This window comes from Carassius gibelio, chromosome B7 (genome assembly GCF_023724105.1).
Source record: "Carassius gibelio isolate Cgi1373 ecotype wild population from Czech Republic chromosome B7, carGib1.2-hapl.c, whole genome shotgun sequence".
In the NCBI taxonomy this organism is placed as follows: Eukaryota; Metazoa; Chordata; class Actinopteri; order Cypriniformes; family Cyprinidae; genus Carassius; species Carassius gibelio.
The window spans coordinates 11,226,787-11,239,412 of NC_068402.1; the positions used below are offsets into that span (position 1 = coordinate 11,226,787).

General features: G+C 35.2%; 3 protein-coding genes across 3 annotated transcripts; 1 reads left to right on the forward strand and 2 right to left on the reverse strand.

The window, feature by feature from the left end:
- The first annotated feature begins 2,939 nt into the window (after positions 1-2,939).
- LOC127961161 (glycoprotein hormone beta-5-like) lies at positions 2,940-3,713 on the forward strand. Its single transcript, XM_052560143.1, has 2 exons — positions 2,940-3,316; positions 3,408-3,713. Exons 1-2 carry the CDS (start codon positions 3,116-3,118, stop codon positions 3,594-3,596), a joined length of 390 nt encoding a protein of 129 aa, XP_052416103.1. The 5' UTR covers positions 2,940-3,115; the 3' UTR covers positions 3,597-3,713.
- Positions 3,714-3,719: 6 nt separating this feature from the next.
- Positions 3,720-6,480, reverse strand: gpha2 (glycoprotein hormone subunit alpha 2). Its single transcript, XM_052560142.1, has 4 exons — positions 6,387-6,480; positions 5,247-5,372; positions 4,981-5,165; positions 3,720-4,709 (listed from the first exon to the last, which is right to left on the reverse strand). Exons 2-4 carry the CDS (start codon positions 5,359-5,361, stop codon positions 4,605-4,607), a joined length of 405 nt encoding a protein of 134 aa, XP_052416102.1. The 5' UTR covers positions 5,362-5,372; positions 6,387-6,480; the 3' UTR covers positions 3,720-4,604.
- Positions 6,481-7,738: 1,258 nt separating this feature from the next.
- LOC127961165 (membrane-anchored junction protein) lies at positions 7,739-12,618 on the reverse strand. The gene is made up of 11 exons (XM_052560148.1): positions 12,526-12,618; positions 12,144-12,276; positions 11,892-11,943; positions 11,731-11,806; positions 11,223-11,345; positions 11,122-11,150; positions 10,835-10,971; positions 9,898-9,949; positions 9,578-9,629; positions 8,818-8,887; positions 7,739-8,722 (listed from the first exon to the last, which is right to left on the reverse strand). Exons 2-11 carry the CDS (start codon positions 12,242-12,244, stop codon positions 8,674-8,676), a joined length of 741 nt encoding a protein of 246 aa, XP_052416108.1. The 5' UTR covers positions 12,245-12,276; positions 12,526-12,618; the 3' UTR covers positions 7,739-8,673.
- Between the last annotated feature and the right edge of the window lie 8 nt (positions 12,619-12,626).

Sequence of the window (12,626 nt, forward strand, 5' to 3'; positions counted from 1 at the left end):
TACATATCTATAAATATGATATCTATGTCTGATTATAGTGTTGTTGGGGGTATTCTAGTGTAGCACCTCATAACATGAATGAAGTATGCTGCTAGGTAAAACTAAACTTACTCTGAAGTGACAACACTTTAGTCTGTTCTTATGTTTTTTTTTTTCATTTTTTAAATCACATTGGAAATATTTTAATTTATCAATATTCTCATCTGTTTTAAATATTTGCGTGTCCGGTTATTTATTTATTTATTTTCTTTCAAGTCAAATTGCTTGCAAACATTCTCTTTGTATTTCAGTACAATTTCAAGAGAGGACAAAGTCTTATTTTTGTCTTGATTTTTGTATGTTTTTGGTTGCTTATATTTATTGATGTAGAGGATTGCTAATGGGAAGGAACTGTGTGCGTAGGCATATTGAAAAAGCTTAAGAAAGCGTGAGTGTGTGAGTGTGTGTGGATGTTGTAGAGAAGTTTATTAGATGAAAACGGGGATTAGATCAGAATATACCATTCACTTTGAGTGTGCATCAATGCTCAAATGAACTGCCACTGTTGATTATTGGTTTACAGTCTGTCATACGAAGAAAAAGATGAAGAAAGCAAACAGTCTTGTTCTTGTTCAAAAGAAAGCATCTGGATTGACTTTTGTTTGACCTCTGAGAAAACTGGTATCTGCAGAAACATCACATTTCATAGGAACAAAATGGAAAAGAGAAATGAAATAGAATAGACACGGCAATAAATATGGACTGAAATTGTATGCATACGTAGCATCACTTAAACTTTAAAGTTGCACTGTCCTTTTGATCAATGTCTTGTGTTTAAACATAGCAATGTATTTTTGGGGGACAAGTGGCTTTTGGGATATGAATGTATAAAAGTGGGATGTAAACATGAAAACTTGTGTTGAATAACTCCGCATCATGAACACTTTTGTCATTATTTTCACTCAAAACCTTTGACACATCTGGGGGTTTTGTTCAACCATATTTATACCTTTTCTTTTACTTCAGAAATGTGCTGTTGATTCACAGCTGACCAGTTTTGGTCAGGCTGAAAACAGTTCACATCATTGACATGAAGCTGATGTCATTCAGTTCATTCCTAAAACACGAGCAGATGTTTAAAACGTGATTGGTTAAGTTTGCATATACTGTGTTGTAATGTTCCGGCCTAAATTAATGGGATTTATAATTAGTGTGATGTCAGACTGTTCTATTAAAACAGCAACAGGTTTAAAACAGCAAGGCATTCTGCGAACCGACACAGTTTGCTAATTTCCTTCATAAAAGCTTCTGCTTGTGGACACAAACGGGTGAGTTAATCTCCTCCAGTTTCTTGTTTTATCGCTGTTTTGTGTTTAATTCTGATTTAGCCTAAATGTCGTTAAGGTATATATTTTTAACAGTCTTGTAAATGAAAGTGCAGAGGATCTTGATTTCAAGTGAACACTTTTCCATGGCTGGTGTAAACAGTCACGTGACCAGAGCTGTTTTGCCCACTGATGCCCTTCAGAAAGAACGACCATATTTCAGGCTAAAATTTTAAAACGTCTATAATGTATAATTTAGACTGTTCTGTCTCATATTATAAAATTGTACATTTACAAATATTGTTAAATTAAAAGAAACAAGAACCCCCCCCACCTCACACACACATAAAGGCCTATATATAATCCCTTCACCCCATAAGCGTGCATAAAATTTATTAGTTGTTATAGTTAGCCTGTAGCTGTATGTTCGGGTTTTAAAGACATTTAAAACATTTTGGCACGAAAATGGGGATTTCTGAAGCTTTTTACCTGATGTGTCGAAAAGGGGGGATTTCTGGAGCTTTTTACCTAATTTCTTCAGAATTATGATTCACAGTTCAGATCCCGGAATACCAGACGCGGGCGACGTCTGCTGGTCACACCAATGTAAATGCAATCAGAGGTGCAAGAACATACTGGCTAGATATACAGTACAGACCAAAAGTTTGGAAACATTATTTTTAATGTTTTTTGAAAGAAGTTTCTTCTGCTCATCAAGCCTGCATTTATGTGATCAAAAATACAGAAAAAACCGTAATATTGTGAAATATTATTACAACTTAAAATAATAGTTTTCTATTTGAATATACTTTAAAAAAAAGTATTTAATCCTGTGATGCAAAGCTGAATTTTCAGCATCATTACTCCAGCCTTCAGTGTCACATGTAACATCCAGTCTATCACATGATCATTTACAAATCATTTTAATATTCTGATTTATTATGAGTGTTGGAAACAGTTCTGCTGTCTAATATATTTGATGAATAAAAGGTTTAAAAGAACTGCATTTATTCAAAATAAACAATTATAATAATATATATTCTAATAATATATTTTCTTTACTATCACTTTTTATCAATTTAACACATTCTTGCTGAATAAAAGTATTGGTTTTGTTTAAAAAAAAAAGAAAGAAAAAAAATGACTGACCCCACGTTACTGACCAGTGTATATTGTTATTACAAAATATTTATATTGTTATTACAAAATATTTCTATTTTAAACACATAGCTTCTTTTTTTTTTTTTTTTTAACTGTCTGTTTATTCATCAAAGTATCCTAAAAATGTATCACATGTTCTGAAAAATATTAAGCAGCAGAACTGTTTCCAACTTGGATAATGAATCATCATATTAGAATGATTTCTAAAGGATCATGTGATAATGATCCTAATAATTCAGCTTTGCATCACAGAAATAAATGATCATTTAAAGTATAATACATTTAAAAACAAATATTTTAAATTGTAATAATATATCACAATATTACATTTTTTTTTTCTCTGTATTTTTGATCAAATAAATGCAGGCTTGATGAGCAGAAGAAACTTCTTTCAAAACATTAAAATAGATATATATATATATATTTTTTTTCATTTAAGTTTTTATTTTTCAGTATTTTGGGGGGTATAAATGGAACAGGTGAAGGAAAATAGTAGCCAGAAAAAGGCAATGATTCCTTCAAAATCTTGTCCCTCATTATTCATTTATTAATAGATAAAAAAAGAAAATTCTAAGCAATGCTTTAACAGCAGGCATATGGCCTTTTTTTATTCATGAAATACATTATTGTTATTCATAATTTCTTTCAGAATGTACCCTGACCACTTCTTAGTGTATGCTGTGACCTTTCTGCTCCTGTTTCCTGGGTTTTATTCCTCCATGGCTGTGACGACCTTGCAGAGTTTTCGTGGCTGTGCGGTACGTGATTTTGCTTTCATGGCAAAGAAGCCAGGATGCAGGAGTCTGCGAATAAACACTGATGCATGCTGGGGCCGCTGCCACACCTGGGAGGTGACCAAAACCTGCAATATTCAATGTATTTATAGAAAATATGGGAACACGTGGTGAATAAGTATTTATTTCTGCGTGTTTTATATCACAGAGGCCAGTTCCAGAGCCGCCATATATCCAGAGGCACCACCGTGTCTGTACCTACAGCCGAACACGGCACCTGACAGCACGCTTACCAGGTTGTCGCCCTGGCATCTCCCCAATCTATCATTACCCTCAGGCCTTACAGTGTGACTGCACCTACTGCGCCTCAAACCACACTGAGTGTGAAACCTTTTAAAGGCAGACACACATACATTCATACTCTTCTTTGCTTATTATGTAAAAAAATTAATTTGTTATGTAAAATATTGTTATGCATTAGATTTCACAAAAGATGTCACAATAAAACATACACAGAAAACATCATGTACTCCTTTATTTCAAAAGATTAGACAGATTTTGTGCAAACATCACCTTATAAATATACATTGCGTAAGATACATTCTTTATGTCATTAGGTGGCACCGACATTAGAAAAGTGATTTGTATTTGAACTAGAGAGTATCTGATGCTATTTGCCTTTTTTTATATTGCATTGCTTTATGTAGCTATTTGCTTCCTGTCTTTACACCACACTGGAGAACATTTCACTCATGCTGTTTCAAACTGTGTCGTCTTAGAACTTTAGATACAAGATCAAAAGAAAGGAGATTATTGTATTAAACTGTATAAAAGTTTGAGGGCGGAAATGTTTTGAAAGAAAATCTCTTAAGCTCACGAGGGCAGCGGTTAGCAGAAAGAGTAATATTGTTAAATATTAAAATTTTAAATAATATTTTTAAAATATATTTTAAAATGTCATTTATTTATGTGACAAGGAAGCTGAATTTTTATCAGACTCCAGCGTCACACGATCCTTCAGAAATCATTCTAATATGCTCATTTGGTGCTCAAGAAATACTTTGTATTATCAATTTTGAAAACAGTTGTGCTGCCTGATATTTTTGTGGAAGTTGTTTTTTTTAATTTGATAAATAGAAAGTTTAAAATAAGAACATTTATTTGAAATAGTTTTTATTTAATTTTTTTTATAAATGCAAAATATTTTACTGTCACTTGTGATCAGTTTAATGCATCCTTGCTGAATACAAGTATTAAATCTTTACTGACCCCAAATTTTTCAATGGTAGAATATCGGTATGTAAATCACAAGTAAAATAAAAACAAGCAAATAAACAAACAAACTGCATAGTTTAGTCTTGTCCAGTAGCCTACTGCATGAGTGTCACGTTCTTCACGTGGGATCTCAATAACGGGATTTGTGGCACATGTTGCACCGACAGGCACGCGCAGTCAAGATCTCGATATCATCATGATGACGGCCTCCAGGACAGTGCAGACGAACTTTGATCTGAGAAAAGACCGAAGGAACAACATGTTATCTTAAATAAATTATTCCAATTCTCTTGAACAATTCTGACAATGTATTCTGAAACGATTCACCTAATAGAATAAAATAGATTGTTATTGCATGACTGGGCCGGTGGAAATTATGTCCAGAAATCCACAGAGGACCAGAACCATTAAAGTCTTTAGTCATAATGGTTCATAATTGGTTCTTCTGATGTAAAATAGGTCTTCGTAATATAACAATGGTTAGTTGTATGGTGACAGTGCTGTACCTTGGCATCCTTGCTAATGGTGCAGCAGCGGGAAGCAGACGTTATGTTGCGCGTGAAGTTTGACGCCAGCAGCACAGAGTAGCGCGAGGGGAACGCGCTGGACTCACAGTAGCCCACGCACGCGTACACCAGCTGAGTTCCTCGACAGGTCCCTCGCTTGTCTGTACGTATGGTCACGTTGAATGCTGTGTGTAGACAGAGGAATAAATCAGTACTTTTTTTCACAAGAGGGATTGCTTCATAAAAATGCGGTCGTTTCCACTCACGGTAAAGGTGGCAGCCAGGGGTCAGGGCTGGAAAACTCCAGCTAGGCATCAGCAACAGCAGCAGAAGCATAGGCAGCAGCAGCACTGCCAGATCAGATGTCACGCAGCGGAACATGGTGATGTTACCTGCAAGAGTGACAACAATCCAAGAGGATTCACTCCAGAAATACCACTACAGTAATTTTGTTGTTGTTATACACTCTTTCCTAAACTGGACCAGTGGCATCTTTTCATCTTTTAGTGATTCGTGACTTATACCGTTTAAATAAACATTTAAGTCATTTGGCCCTTCACAAGAATAATTTCTGTGAGAACTGACCAGACTTTCCTGACTATTGTCCTGGGAGTTCATTATTGGGAGTTGTCAAAATAATCTGAAAATTAATCTGCCACTTTCCCCATAACAGTGTGTGTGAAGGTTTCCATTCCGTAAACGGGTTTATATTTATTTATTAGTAACTACATTTTATTATCACCGGATGTGTCTCTTTCACCGGGTAATATTTGAAACAATTCAGAACAATTATGAAATTGTGTGTGTGTGTGTGTGTGTGTGTGTTTTACCAATATAATCAGAATATAAATGTAGCCTACGCTGGATTTAGTTGTCTTTCTTTCTTTCTTTTTATATTTTAACACATAAATAACTGTACTTGGATAATTCTATTTTGATAGACACTTTCTTTTCGTTTTTTGCCTTTACAAAACTAAACACACATACAGCCTATGAATATATGGTAAAAAGAATATATATATATATATATATATATATATATATATAAAGGCAAAAAAAGAAAGGTGTCTATTTATAGTAAATTTACTTGAACAAAATACATCTACATTTTAAATATCTGTCCAAAAATCTACATGCATGAAAGTACACACAGATCAAATTATAATTGTTTAAAGCAAAGAGTGTGAAGCTTGCTTTTGCTGCTGTTGAACGGACTGATGGATGGATAGTTAAATTAAAATAATTATACTTCCCCTCAGGGAAAAGTCTCAGAAATAACTTTCATTTACAGCATAAATATTAGGTAATAGAGAACTCAGCATTACAGCTACATTAATATCTCATACAAAGACATCCACATTACTTTTATAATAATCAGATTTCAAGTGTAAAAGGCAAAGTTGTACCTGTAGATGTGGATACTGCTTCAAAGTGTGTTCAGATGAGATGCTGACCTCAGACAGGTGTGCAGGTGTGAAGTTCTCTCTCACAGGGCACATATATGTAGTGCAGGTAGAACTGAGCCCTCAGCTTCCAGCATAGTCACACCCACTTACCACTGTGTCTTCGTGCATGAGGATGTGGAGAACCGGACCCTCCCCAGTGCAATTATTCCAATGTTTTTCTGTATTTGCTGTTGTTCCCTTTCCCATCCCATTTCTTTTCATGTTGCCTAACTTTATAACCCTTTGCACGTGATTTCATCTCTCGTGCTCTGGTCTTTGTCATGCATGATATGGCCACATCATCTTAAAACATACTGCTTTAGGTCTGTAAATCCATGCACAATATCTGAAAAATTCATGTGAATATGAAGACTGCATGACAACAATATATATATATATATATATATATATATATATATATATATATATAAACAAATATAGATATTTTGAAATATTCCCATATTTCAGTGATGAATTGGATATTTGGACCACATTAAATTGAAAATTATGCATGCCCATTAATTGCAGAGACCAATACTCCAGATATTGTGTCAACACAGCTGTTATATACAGTATTAAATTGAATTTCTGGACATCTTATTCTAAAATTTACCTAAACATTTATTTATATTTGCATGTTTAAACAAGTTTCATTTTGGGTGATATTTAAAACTGTTGTGAGAAGTCAAAATGGTAAAGAAATACATTTCTGGTAAAGACTTTTTTTTTCTTTTGATTTTTCCTCAACAAATTCTTTCAAAAACGCAGATTCATTCAGAAACTAAACACCACTGTGCTCCTCAACGACATGCAAATGCTCTGTTGTGCCTTTGTTCGGAACTTATTTAGAGCATAAACAGATATTATCATCAAATTATCATTATCAATATTATCAGATTACGAATAAAAATTTAAATCACTTTATATGTAATCACTCACAATGTGTGATGGCAAAGCAAAATTTTCAGCAGCCATTCCTTTAGTCTTTGGTGTTACATGATATATAACATTTCTTATTTTTATCAGTTGAAAAGATTTGTGCTACAGAAACCATGATACTTTTTTTTTGATGAATAGAAAGAATAATTTATTTTAAGAACATTTTGTACCAATGTCAGTCTTCACTGTTAATTTTGATCAACTGAATTATTCTTCCTGAATAGAAGCATTCATTTAAAAAAATCATGTGCATGTACAGTAAATGTTGTTGTTGATGCTGATGCCGTCATTGATCCTGATGCTATTTTAGTGTAAAGGCTAAATTGAAAGTCCTTTACAATGCATTCCTGGGTGCTGACTATACTAGCAAACTACTATTAATCCATTCACTTTCTAACACGCACAATTCATTATGTCATTGGAAAAGGAATGGATGACATAATTCCACATCCTCTCAACCCACCTCCCCACAACACACACGTTCAGCATGATTCATACTTCAAGGTCTCCAGGGTTTTTATCACAGAATGGAGTGTAATTATAAAAAGATATTAAGATTTATACAGGGGCAGCCTTTTAAAAAGTTTGATTGACACAAAGGTTTAAAGGTCGAGATATTAATATAATCAGCTCACAAATGAAAACGTGAGGCCATGCCCTCTCCTGTTGTTTTGGCAGCTGCTATAAAGTGCAAGCGGATGTATTAATAATCTAATTCTTCATGACTCTACTGGTTTCCAAGTTACAGCGATACGTAAACTAAGTTAGAAGTCTTTGACAGATACAGGAGATCTTCAACTAATTCTTTGCTGATCCTGTAATCATTTGCAAAGGCAGTCAGAAGCAGGTGTGGATTTTGAGACAAGAGGATCGGGCGTGTATAGCCTTGGCCGATGACCTCACCTTCTTGAGAGTGGTCTGCCACACACACACTCAATTTAGTGAACGCTGCAACAACACGCACACACTCAGACACACAGAAACACAAAAAAAGCCAACAAAACTCGCTGTTCTAACGACCCTATTCAGGTGAATGCACATAAAAGAACATACAATGTAATTTCAGGCTTACTGACAGTGACATGCAGCAAAAGGAATTTTCACCCAAAGCAACCGTTTGAAATATTAGTATATATTTGAAACTCTCATACGAACACAGTTAAAACGAAACGTTTTGAAGAATTACACAAACAAAATGCACCAACAGCACAAACGAACCAAGTGCTATTGAAAACCTTGAAGAAGCTTCAAATGTAAACAGCTTTTTCTTTCTTCTCTGTAAGTGTAAAGGAACGATGGTTTGGATTTTTTAATTTGCAGGACTCTTACGGAAGAACAGAGAGAAGGGGAACAGCGAGCTGTGAAAACATTATGAAAAACATGCAGAAATTAAGTCCATTCTGAGTTTTCAATCTGAGAGCTTTATGCAGATGCATACACTTCAATATCTCACCTGGCCATTCTAGTGATGATCCCAGTGTTCTGTCCAGCTGTTGAATTTGGGTCAGGACTTTCAGGGGCAGCTAAACAATGTGTTAAAAACCAATTTAAGATTAAAAATCATTAGATTTTACTTCAACAGTTTCAATCAATGATAAGTAACTTAGTTCAATGTTTGCACCAGTCACTTACAGATTCTACTGATGTCTTTGTCAATAAATAAGTTTGATTGTCATTCGTTTGAGAATTCTGAGTAAATGTTGTGTAAAAAAAAGATTTCATTTCAGCTAGTTTTAGTACATCTCATTTGCTAGTATAAACTAATTTAGTCTATGCCATTGGCCACCCAGCTTTCTAGATACATTAGCATTGGTCATTGAAAGCCCATATCAGTTGACAACTAACATTTCTGATTACTTGATAGTGAAAGTACTGGTTCACCCCAAAATTTTGTCATCATTTACTCACCTTCAGAGTTGATGGTAGCCCTTGACTTACATAGTAGTCAGTGGTTACCGTCAACTGTTTGATTACTAACATTCTTCACAACATCTTCTTTTGTGCATACAGGATTGGAATGACAAGAGGGTAGGTAAATAATGACAGAATTTTCATTTATGGGTGAATTATCCCATTAAACTTAAAAAAGGGAAGTGATTTGTTGACTAATAACAGAAAAAATTGTGAGCAGAACTGTGGGATTCAAAATGCTTACTTGGGTTGGATCACTAATATAATAGGAAAGACACTCATATATTGAATAAGGAATTTACCATCATGCACATTTGGTGCTGGAAGACAAGTCACATGTGAATCAGCATGAACCTACAACAGAATAAAAATGAGAGAGAGAAATCAAGAACATACCAATGATGGATGTGCTTACAAATGAAAAGTACCTGAAACAGGTTTTTTATTTTTATCAGCTTCTATAATTAACATAATGGAGTAGTTATGCCACCCGAATGAGCTAATATGTCAGATTGTGCACCCTGCAGGGGCAATTAAAATGATTAACAATTGAGACAGTGTGTGTGTGTAAGTGATGGAGAGAAAAACTGGCTCCCCAAAACACAGACGTTCATCCACTCACCTTACTGCCACAAACCATCTCTTCTGCACCACTGGCCGAGGAAGGGGACTCCCTGAAAGAAAGAAAGATTTATTTGTTCTCTATTTTTGACATATCCAATTCCTGTTCCCTATTCCAGCACATTTAACATAAAAACAAAAGACCTGTTTTAGGCAAGTCTGCAAGCGTATGAGCCTGAGGGCTTGCACAAATACACACAAATTTCCTATGAAAAGACATCTATTTTTGATACTGCAGTAGGTGAGTTGTGTAAACTCCACCGAATTACTGGAGTCCTCGCCAGAATGAACCAACATCGCCCACCACAAACAAAATGAGGACATGACGGAATTAAAAGTACATGTCAAATTCTGTTCTCCGCTGGCTTATTGATTTGTGCATCTCTGTCTATGCGGAGGAATTGGATGTTATTTTAACAGCTAAATTATTATTCTCTGCGTGCAGATTGAGTGACAGCTTCATTGAGATGGCGCCCCATGCTCAGGCTCCTCCGCTCTGCTGTTTCATAACTGCTGCATGTGACTCAACATCTCATCACTCGGGTCAGCACTCTTATCAGCTTATCAACTGAAAACAAAGTGGAAAATCCCACAAATGTCTCCTTGTGTCTATCTGACAGCAAGGTCCCATGAAAAGTATTTTTAAACACCATCCTCTAATTATATGGCTTGGTTTCATCATCCCTCCGAATGGCCTTTTAAATGATTGGCATCTGTTTACTGTATATGAGTCATGCGATGAAGTTTGGGCCTGTTCTATTGTTGTATTATGTTGCATCGTGACATTATACATTCAGCTAGAATTTTAAAGAAGTACAGAAATGACACTACAAGTGTTGGAATAAAAATAACTAAATACACTTTGAGGGAAAGACAGATTTGCAGGGGTGAAGGAAAAGACTTCACACTGATTTATTACAGCACACCAACACACTTACTGAAAGCACACTGGGTTTTGCTTAGTATATTTGTGTTGGTTCATAGTGCCCTCTTCTGGATGATCCATTGCAGTAGATTGGTCGGTCCTCATTGGCTCACTAGTACACAGTGGACTTTTCAATATAGACTGTTTCTCCTGTGGGCATTTACATTTACTTTCATCAGCTTCTGACAATCACAATGATAGGAATCAAGCACCATGGCAAAACATAACATATGGAATTTTTACCACTTAAATAATTAACAACATAACTTAAGAAATTAATAATTAACAAAAGACACTCACCGGTGTGTTCCAGGCATTGGTATTTTTCACTGCTGAACAAGAGTCAAAGTTCATTTAAAGCATGTGTCACAGTGAAAAGGTAAAAATGAGAGGACTCCCACCTGCATATGGAAAGGCTGGTTCACGATACTCCACATACAGCGTGATAAGGAAGGGGTACGGAGACAGTTTTACACCCTCTTTCATGAACTTCATTTTGGACACTTGTTCCCATTTACTTTTGTCTGTAAGAGTGGTGTGTTGTCAAGGGAAGTAATGGTCCATTATTTGTATGAATAGTAGTTATCACCTTTAGTTTAACTGATTCTGAATGCAACAGCAGTTCAGTTTTTATTAAAATGACAAACATTTAAAAAAGAAGAGTCAAAGTCAAGACTCCTTAAGTTCTATCATACAATTAAAGGGATAGTTCGGTAAAACATTCTGATGAACATTAAAAATGTTATTTACAAATTGTCTTAGCATTGTTTCCCATAAAATGGAAGTTAAAGGTAATCAGAACTGTCTGGGTCCTGACTTTCTTCAAAATGTCAAAAGAAAGATAACAGCTCTACAGGTTTGGAATGACAATTTCATTTTTGGGTCTAAGTTATATTCAGAGAAGCATACAGGGAAAAATGTTGAAATGCTGGGTGGTGAAGGGGTGAAGACCATCCAGGTTTGCAAGTACCGCACGCACAGCATTCTGCAAAACAAAATCAAATCGGGAATGAAAGCTTCCCAAGGTTTATGAAATCAAATCCAAAATGATAATCCTTGTCATAACAAACCTCCAGCTCCTCACTGACTAGCGCTCCATACAGCATTTCTTCCTCATGAACGCTATAAAAGACAATGTCCAAATCAGATATATAGAGAAATTACCTCTTTTTGTAACCAATATCAAAAGGTAGACTATATTGTAAAGGTAAAGGTATATTGTAAAGGTAGAAATCTTAAAGGTATTCAAAATAATATAACATACTGTATGGGCCTGCATGCTCATAGTATAAAAAAAATAAAATAAGCTTGTATGGTCTTGCCTGCTCATGTCTCCTCTTCTGATCTTGAATTTGAAGACTTGTTGTCCAGCCTGAAAAAATCTGGTCTCAGGCACAGGGAAGGAAAAGGCCTGGATTGACATTGTTACTCTTTTGAGTATAAATGGAAGCTTCACTGGAAAATGAATTAAACAAGAAGTATCGTATTACCTATATGATAAATGCATGTTTTATGTTTATATGTGTAGTCCTACATTTGACAGAAATCCAGATTACTAAACAACTCAAGCTTGCTAGGACAAATGATCAATTCCCTGAGTTTCTGTCATTTATAAAACCAACAAAGAACCGTTTATTTTTATTTTTAATGTATAAATAGAAATTGCATTGTTAATAAACATCCAGAGGCAGAAGTATAAGTTACCGTAACACCTCAAGTATTTCGCGCCAACTGTTTTAGAACGTTGTAAAAAAGAGCACGGTTCTGTCAGGCGCTGTCAGCGTTCCCGCCCTCAGGTCATGAAG

Bases quoted from the DNA above. Each gene is read 5' to 3' on its own strand.
- LOC127961161 (XM_052560143.1), top strand. From the start codon at position 3,116: ATGTACCCTGACCACTTCTTAGTGTATGCTGTGACCTTTCTGCTCCTG. The intron at 3,317-3,407 runs GTGACCAAAACC...TTTATATCACAG, and splicing joins GCCGCTGCCACACCTGGGAG to AGGCCAGTTCCAGAGCCGCC.
- gpha2 (XM_052560142.1), bottom strand. From the start codon at position 5,361: ATGTTCCGCTGCGTGACATCTGATCTGGCAGTGCTGCTGCTGCCTATG. The intron at 5,166-5,246 runs GTGAGTGGAAAC...GTCTACACACAG, and splicing joins CCCTGGCTGCCACCTTTACC to CATTCAACGTGACCATACGT. The intron at 4,710-4,980 runs GTACAGCACTGT...GTCTTTTCTCAG, and splicing joins CCATTAGCAAGGATGCCAAG to ATCAAAGTTCGTCTGCACTG.
- LOC127961165 (XM_052560148.1), bottom strand. From the start codon at position 12,244: ATGTCAATCCAGGCCTTTTCCTTCCCTGTGCCTGAGACCAGATTTTTT. The intron at 11,151-11,222 runs GTGGGAGTCCTC...CTTGTTCAGCAG, and splicing joins ACCAGCCTTTCCATATGCAG to TGAAAAATACCAATGCCTGG. The intron at 8,888-9,577 runs GTAAATTCCTTA...CACATTGTTTAG, and splicing joins AGCACCAAATGTGCATGATG to CTGCCCCTGAAAGTCCTGAC.